Source organism: Mizuhopecten yessoensis, unplaced genomic scaffold (assembly GCF_002113885.1).
Source record: "Mizuhopecten yessoensis strain PY_sf001 unplaced genomic scaffold, ASM211388v2 scaffold7875, whole genome shotgun sequence".
Classification (NCBI taxonomy): Eukaryota; Metazoa; Mollusca; class Bivalvia; order Pectinida; family Pectinidae; genus Mizuhopecten; species Mizuhopecten yessoensis.
In genome coordinates, this window is record NW_018407266.1 from 6,742 (window position 1) to 16,219 (window position 9,478).

Below are 9,478 nucleotides of genomic sequence, written 5' to 3' on the forward strand. Positions count from 1 at the left end.
GTAACACAATCACCTCAGAATTAACTCTTCCATAGTAACACAATCTCCTCAGAATTAACTCTTCCATAGTAACACAATCACCTCAGAATTAACTCTACTGTAGCAACACAATCCCCTCAGAATTAACTCGACCATAGCAACACAATCACCTCAGAAATAACTCTACAATAGTAACACAATCTCCTCAGAATTAACTCTACCATATTAACACAATCACCTCAGAATTAACTCTACTATAGAAACACAATCACCTCAGAATTAACCCTACCATAGCAACACAATCTCCACTGAATTAACTCTACTATAGTAACACAATCACCGCAGAATTAACTCTACCATAGTAACACAATCACCTCAGAATCAACTCTACCATAGTAACACAATCACCTCAGAATTAACTCTTCCATAGTAACACAATCACCTCAGAAATAACTCCACACTAGTACCACAAACATTTACAAAGACTTTGAACATGTACAATAATCTGGTGCTCACCTTGGCTTTTGCTGATGATCTGTGTCCTGCTGCAGCAGTATTTGACCTTCCTGATAGTAGTCCTCTGTACCATTGTCCCACTTCACCTAAATGTCACAAAAAATTATAAATTAAAGTGATTGATCAATATTGAGTTTAATCTTTTCGGCTATAATTTAATTAAATACTGTATTTTCAACATGAAAATGTGCAAAAATGACAAGAGACAACAAGATGAATGACATTGAAAAAATTATACAGTAAATACTACATTGGAAAATTCATACTGGAAATATTACACAGGCAATATATTACACTGGAAAAAATGATACAGGAAATAGAACACAGGAAAATTGCACAGAAAACATGACACAGGAAATAGAACACAAGAAAATTACACAGAAAACATGACACAGGAAAACTACACAGAAAAATGACACAGGAAATAGAACACAGGAAAATTACACAGAAAACATGACACAGGAAATATATAGAACACAGGAAAACTACACAGAAAAATGACACAGGAAATATAACACAGGAAAATTACACAGAAAACATGACACAGGAAATAGAACACAGGAAAATTACACAGAAAACATGACACAGGAAATAGAACACAGGAAAATTACACAGAAAACATGACACAGGAAATAGAACACAGGAAAATTACACAGAAAACATGACACAGGAAATAGAACACAGGAAAATTACACAGAAAACATGACACAGGAAATAGAACACAGGAAAATTACACAGAAAACATGACACAGGAAATAGAACACAGGAAAATTACACAGAAAACATGACACAGGAAATAGAACACAGGAAAATTACACAGAAAACATGACACAGGAAATAGAACACAGGAAAATTACACAGAAAACATGACACAGGAAATAGAACACAGGAAAATTACACAGAAAACATGACACAGGAAATAGAACACAGGAAAATTACACAGAAAACATGACACAGGAAATAGAACACAGGAAAATTACACAGAAAACATGACACAGGAAATAGAACACAGGAAAATTACACAGAAAACATGACACAGGAAATAGAACACAGGAAAATTACACAGAAAACATGACACAGGAAATAGAACACAGGAAAATTACACAGAAAACATGACACAGGAAATAGAACACAGGAAAATTACACAGAAAACATGACACAGGAAATAGAACACAGGAAAATTACACAGAAAACATGACACAGGAAATATATAGAACACAGGAAAACTACACAGAAAAATGACACAGGAAATAGAACACAGGAAAATTACACAGAAAACATGACACAGGAAATAGAACACAGGAAAATTACACAGAAAACATGACACAGGAAATAGAACACAGGAAAATTACACAGAAAACATGACACAGGAAATAGAACACAGGAAAATTACACAGAAAACATGACACAGGAAATAGAACACAGGAAAATTACACAGAAAACATGACACAGGAAATAGAACACAGGAAAATTACACAGAAAACATGACACAGGAAATAGAACACAGGAAAATTACACAGAAAACATGACACAGGAAATATATAGAACACAGGAAAACTACACAGGAAAGTTACACAGGAAAAATTATACAGAATATATAACACAGAAAAAAAAACTATAACTGTAAGCCAATGGCTAACTAATACCCCCGGGGCTCCTATTTAAACCAGAACTGTAAGCTGACGGTTTACTAAGGCAAAGCACTGCAAAGGAATAGAGTCTCCCACCAGTAATGATTTCTTTATTGGCTGAGCTGTACACTTACTTAAGTATTTAGGTCATTCACATACTTCCTGTACTCCCTTTCAATGCCAAAACATACTTTCAAACCAAATCTTGTTAGCCCATGGCCAAATGAAGGAGTTTTGCGGAAATCGTCCTAGTAGTTGGAAGAGATGTCAGGACAAAGATTTTTAACAAAGGGCCATAACTCCTTGATAAAAGGGTCAAAATGAAAGAATACAACCCTCAGGAACGACATCAGGGGGCAATTACTATATCTGTAAACTTTCATTGAAATTGGCCCAGTAGTTTATGCAGACAAAGGTTTTTTCAACAAAGGGCCATAACTTCTTTTAAAAGGGTCAGAATGAAAAAGTACATGTACTACTTGGATGCACAACATCAAAGGGCAGTTGCCATATCTTTAAACTTTCTTTGAAATTGGCCCTGTAGATAAGGAGAAGCATATAGTGTTGGAGGAGTTGTCTGGAGTAGTGTGAAAAAAGGGTCAGATTGAAAAAATAATACCTGGTTGCACAACATCAGGTGGTAGTTATAATATGTATCTGAAAATTTACATTGAAATTGGTCCAGTAGTTTTAGAGGAGATGTCCGGACAAGGATTTTTCAACAAAGGGCCATAACTTTGTAAAAAAGGGACAATGAAAAATAATACCTGGATGCACAACTTCAGGTGGTAATTATCATATTTGGAAAGTTTCATTGAAATTGGTCCATTACTTTAGAAGGAGTTGTCCGACAAACTTTTTCTATGGACGGACAGACAAGCTGATTCCAGTATTCCTCAAAAATGAGAGTAACCGAGGTATATAGATTGTACCGTGCCCAACATTCAATTTGAAATAGATTTTGATTAAAGAGATAATGTTGTTTCTGGTTTTTTATTTGTATACAGTTGGCACCTGCATGCCCTCTTATTATACAAACTATCTGATACATGACTGTTAAATTGTTACAGTCAGGTAAATACTTTCAGGGATCTAAGACAACATACCTTGACTATTCTTTGTTTCTGATTATAGTTGATGACTGTTCCCCGTTCACATCGACAGTCCTCAGTATTTTGGGCATCATTCCAGTCAAGACCTACACAAAACGATCCAATCACCGTAACACAATGTCCTAGTTTTATGTTCTAGTTACAATCTACACACAAAGCGATTCAAACACCGTAACACAATGTCCTAGTTTTATGTTCTAGTATAATTACAACCTACACACACAACGATCCAAACACCGTAACACAGTGTCCGAGTTTTATGTTCTAGTTACAACCTAGCTACACAAAACGATTCAATCACCGTAACCCAATGTCCTAGTTTTATGTTCTAGTTATAACCTACACACACAACGAGCCAAACAACATAACACAGGGTCCTAGTTTTATGTTCTAGTTACATTTGTACAACCTACACGCGCAACGATCCAAACACCGTAACACAATGTCCTAATTTTATGTTCTAGTTACAACCTACACACACAACGATCCAAACCCCGTAACACAGTGTCCTAGTTTTATGTTCTAGTTACAACCTACACACACAATGATCCAAACACCGTAACACAGTGTCCTAGTTTTATGTTCTAGTTACAACCTAGCTACACAAAACGATTCAATCACCGTAACACAATGTCCTAGTTTTATGTTCTAGTTACATTTGTACAACCTACACACACAACGATCCAAACACCGTAACACAGTGTCCTAGTTTTATGTTCAAGTTACAACCTACACACCCAACGATCCAAACACCGTAACACAATGTCCTAGTTTTATGTTCTTTAATAAGTTACAACCTACACACACGACGATCCAAACACCATAACACAATGTCCTAATTTTATGTTCTAGTTACAACCTACACACACGACGATCCAAACACCGTAACACAATGTCCTAGTTTTATGTTTTAGTTACAACCTACATACAACGATCCAAACAACATAACACATCATCCTAGTTTTATGTTCTAGTTACAACCTACACACACAACGATCCAAACCCCGTAACACAATGTCATAGTTTATAATTTCTAGTTACAACCTACACACACAAAGATCCAAACCTCGTAACACAGTGTCCTAGTTTTATGTTCTAGTTACAACCTACACACACAACGGTCCAAACCCCGTAACACAATGTCATAGTTTATAATTGCTAGTTACAACCTACACACACGACGATCCAAACACCGTAACCCAATGTCCTAAGTTTATGTTTTAGTTACAACCTACACACTCAACGATCCAAACCCCGTAACACAATGTCATAGTTTATAATTTCTAGTTACAACCTAGCTACATACATAATAATCCAAATGTCATTACACAATGTCCTCGTTTCTGAATTCTTTTTACAATTTACCTACACAATAATCCAAACAACATTACACCATGTTCTAGTTTATAATTTCTAGTTACAATTTACAGACACAATGATCCAAACAACATTACAACATGTTCTAGTTTATAATTTCTAGTTACAATTTACAGACACAATTATCCAAACTTCATTGCATTGTGAACTAGTTTGTAATTCTAGGTATAATCTACCTACATAACAATCAAAACATCATTACACAAGATCTGACCTTAAATCATTGTTTCCATGCTTTTTACTTTGATTTAATAGGTCCTAAACATTTAGTGATATTTCAGTATGGATATTTGTAATCCTATACCATCTACCAGAGTGTTGATGACTTTACAAGGCTATAGTAGAGTCCCGGTTGATTTTAACCACATTACCTTTTCCGACCTTGTCTCCAGGCTTTAAGACAGGCTGTCTGGCAGATGGAAAGTCAGATTCCTGTGATTTTATGGCAGAGGCAGACTGGCAAGCATGGTCTTCATCTGACAGTAAATACAAGAAGTGAATAGCTATAGTCTCATTTTGTGTCTTTGTACTGATAGATAATATTCCAAGAATTAATAAAATCAAGAAAGGAAGATTACAAATGTAAAATGATACCAATTTCATCCGGGCAGAAAATTTCATTCCGGCAGAAAACACCTACATTTGGAATGAGAACAAGAGGCCAAGTGGGCCTGTATTACTCGCCTGTAATTCAATGCATTTATCAATGAATTTCTCAGGCAACATTTGAAGTTGGACTCAAGATAATTTATATAAATAATTTTGAGATTGTATTACTTTAGCAAGTTACAGACCAAATGTTCTTTCTCTTGGCCTTAATTAAGGACCTTCTGAAGGTGTTAGTTAAACTTTCTTTCGCACATTTGACCCTGGTGATGAACAAGTAGGTCAAGGTCATTCATTTGGATCAATCTTTAAGCCTTTTATCCCTCCAGTTCTTTCTGAGAAATATTGCTAAATACAAACTTTGATTTTTAAATACCAGATGGCCACCTGTCAGCTATCTTGGTTTTATGATCAGTCCCAAGATTAAATATGAGAAAAATCCCTGCAGTACTTTCTGCAGAATAATGCTAATGATCTCTAACTCTCAAAATTCAAGATGGCCACTGGTTTTCTGATCAGGCTTCATAAATTCATATGAATAACTGAGGAACATCAATCAAAACATTTGAGAAAGATCTCTCCAGTATTTTCTGAGAGATAATTCTGACAATCTTTAACTACCCAAATTCAAGATGGTTGCCTGTCGTCCATCTTGGTTTTCCAATAGTTCCCAAAATTCAACTAGGGACCATGGGGAACCTTTATGTGAAGTTTCGAGAAAGATCCTTGATCCACTGTTTAAGGATGGATTTATGGCTTGACCGACAGACCACAGACATAGGTTGATTTGAATAGCCCACCATCATTAGATGGTGTGACATATCACTGTAGTACGCATAACGATATTCAAATTTGGCGCGTTCAGACTTAGGTGGTACATGTACCAAATGTGCGAGTGAGCGGGTGGAAAGCAACACATGAACTGTAAACACTGCGTAGAATTTCCTCCTTTAGTTATGGTTTGGAGATCCCCTAGTGCACTTAACTTCTAGTTTCAGAAATTCAATATTGAATTCTGATTTAAGTAGTTCTGATTCCAGAAAAGTATCTGTAAACATAATTGACTGGGGTTTATGTATATTTCAGACTTACCTCTGCTTTCTGTTATATCATAGTTCAAAACTTCTTCTTCAACCTGCTCCTGTAAAGAAAAACAACTTTCTTTGTTGGCAAATCTTTAACATATGTGTCAATACCACAATGTTACTTTACAATGTGTCAGCCCAACTATGTATTTTTACCATGTGTCAACGCTACTATTTAACATTATGATGTGTCAACACCACCTTGTAACTTCAACATGTGTTAAATATGCCATCACTCTTTCACCTTCACAAGATACAACAGGCCTTATGCTTGATTTACATTATGTTCCCGGCACCACGGCAGCCCTGTTTGCCTGATTTTTTCTCTTTATTGGTATTTGGTCTTGCTAAGTTTTCTCACGGTTTGTAAGGGGAAAGGGGCTGCTGAGTCCCAGAGTCTCCAAGGTGCATATAGTTCGGCCCGCGGTCTACCACGGATGCTAGTACATTCCCTCTCAGCCTGTCATGTTCTGATTGTGTCCCTCACGTTTCTAACATTCTGATCAAAGTGCGACACGTTTTTCACATCAGTCAAGGCTTTCTACGGATGAATCATGGACGCCAGAAAGCTTTGGAGCATGTTTGTGCCCACGGTATAAAAAGAAGGCCTCCCAAGTAAGCAATAGCAATCATTGTATCCTGAGACTTGAAAGGACTGTGAGATGCTGGGGAATACACATACTTCCCGTCCCACTACGGACCACCTATTACAGCCAGTTACGTACTGTCACGTTTTGTTGCGTTCACCCAGTTTTACTACGGCCTACTAGGTTTCTCATCTGCATTATGACTGCCGTGGCAAGTTTTTTGACAGTTTAAAAATTTGGCCCGGCATCCAGAGCAATCAAGGCATGTCACATTTACCCATCCAATCCCCCCGTGTTGTCTCACGTCCATCCCGTTTTGTCCACGTTGGCCAGCTGAAACATGATTGCCGCGGCCAACAGGAACATAATGTAAACATAGCACTAATTGGAAGATTTACATAAAACATTTAATTTGAACCAAAAATGAAGACACAATTCATGCAGCAGAATAAACATAAGCTTTAAGTAGCATAATCATAATTTAGCAAAGGCTTAAAAAGTGTAAAAAGCATTAAAATCAGTATCTGGTAAAATGTGTTTGTTTACAGTACAAATCTGACTCTAGTTGGCTTTAATCATGAATGAATGTAGTCAACTAGGAACTTACAAATTCAACATGAAGTGATGGAATTATTACTGATTTGGCACAATTCCTCCCTGCTCTAGGAGTAATGTAGTATGTCCCTAACATTAATATTACCTAGAGAGAATGACCCAAATGTTTCTACAGTCAATGACATCATGTGACCAGAAATAGGTGAGGCATATCACTCCCACCCTTCACAGGTGTGTCTCCTGTTTTAGCTGGGAAGTTTGACTTATTATCCCCTAGGAAGAAATAGCCACATGCAGCATGGCATATGTGCTAAATTGTGATGTCATAAAAAGTGAATGCCAATATGCATAGGCAACATGTACTTTTGAAACATGTCAAACTACTGTCAATGCGGAACTAGGACAATAAGATGGGAGAAAAATAATCATCCCCTAGCTACCTTGAGGGTGATTCAGTGAAATCTTCAAACCCCAAGTTTACTATTCAGTTGTTTAACTCTCAGCATAGCCTCGTGTTAGACAACCTAAAAAGAAATCCTCCCTAAGGTTGGAGATTTGTCTGTCACACCCCAAAGATAGGAAAAGATTCCCATCCATCAATGACCAACCTGTTCTCTAGAGTCTGTGAGTCATTACCTGAAGACATTGACCGCCTTAAAGCTTGTTCCCTGGAGTCAGTAACCTAAGTTCCCGAGATCCAGAGTCAGTAACTCACATTCCCTGGAGTCAGTTACTCACATTCTCCGGAGTCAGTAACTACCATTTCCTGGAGTCAGTAACTCAAGTTCCCAGATTCAGTAACATTTCCTACAGATGGTGACAAACTTATACTTCTAAGCAAAGATCAGTGACAGATGGTAATTGTATAAAGGATAACGCGTCTTCTAGCTTTGTGCTTGAGGGAGTTTCCCTTTAGCTCAATCGGTAGAGCAGCGGACTGGAAACCTTTGGGTCACGGGTTCCATCCCCAGTGGAAGCACACTACTCTCTTTCCTGTTACAAATGGTGTCTGTGGCCCTCCTGGCAGTGACAGGGAGTTAGAACCTGGGTTCTTGTGGCGTTTGAGGGTGATCACATTAATTTTAAATAATGGGGAGTAGTGTGGCAGATTTTAATTGAACATAAGATTTCGGTCACCTTCTAGCTTTAAGCCCGATTGGCAGAAAGGTGGACTGGGAGCCTGGGGGTTGCAGGTCCAATCCCTGGTGAGAAGCACACTACTCTCTTTCCTATTACAGATCAATACCAGAATTTTGTTTGAGAGTCGGTATCAAAAAACATTCATTCTCTGAGGTATCACATGCCTGGAAAGGCTTCCAAACATTGAAATCACTATCAGGTATAGTACTGTGTTTTCTCAAACATCTAATTTACCTGTTCTTTGCAGTCTTCAATTGTGCAATTGGAAAGTTCAAGTTGAATTCTTTCCCCAACTTCTGTATCTGATGCTTTCTTATTCTCAGGAAGTGAACGCCAGTCAATGACTTTACCAATGGCATTCTATAATGTATAAGATAGTAATTTTGCAGGTAATACATGTACTAAAATCGATTTTTGTGGGGTTCTAAATTTTGACAATTTTTGAGGCAATAACGTTTCTGTGAAAAATGTTTACTGTAAAATATATAGCAAATGCTTATCATAATATCAAGATCTTAAATCTACGAAAAATACATCCAGCAAAATTTCCAACCTTAGTAGGAGTAAATTGCAGCTATTGAAATGTTGACTCACCTGTCGTCTGAAATAGTGACTAAGCCACTGAATTTGAGTGGGATCGACTACATCACCTCCTGTTTCAAAGGACAGATTTCTCATCATAGAACTACAATATTTCGACTGAAAGAAAAGAACACAGAAAAAGCAGTTGAAATATTCAGACAACTTTACCTAAAATGAGTCCAATCTCTATCAGAAGCTTACCCATGGTCGAATTCTAGCTAGATCTGTTGTATGTGTCATTGTGGTTAATGCTACTGTAAGGGGTGTTACTGTGATTTGTGTTACTGTGGTGTGTTACTGTAGTGTGT

General features: G+C 37.2%; 1 protein-coding gene across 1 annotated transcript in view; it reads right to left on the bottom strand.

The window, feature by feature from the left end:
- Window positions 1-6: 6 nt before the first annotated feature.
- Window positions 7-9,478, bottom strand: part of LOC110454461 — a 15,128-nt gene continuing 5,656 nt past the window's right edge. The window contains exons 2-7 of the mRNA XM_021503963.1: window positions 9,183-9,287; window positions 8,823-8,948; window positions 6,314-6,362; window positions 4,987-5,091; window positions 3,233-3,324; window positions 7-581 (exon numbers count right to left, since the gene is read on the bottom strand). Coding sequence (XP_021359638.1) covers window positions 492-581; window positions 3,233-3,324; window positions 4,987-5,091; window positions 6,314-6,362; window positions 8,823-8,948; window positions 9,183-9,287 — 567 coding nt within the window. The 3' untranslated portion in view covers window positions 7-491. The remainder of the gene's footprint in view (window positions 582-3,232; window positions 3,325-4,986; window positions 5,092-6,313; window positions 6,363-8,822; window positions 8,949-9,182; window positions 9,288-9,478) is intronic.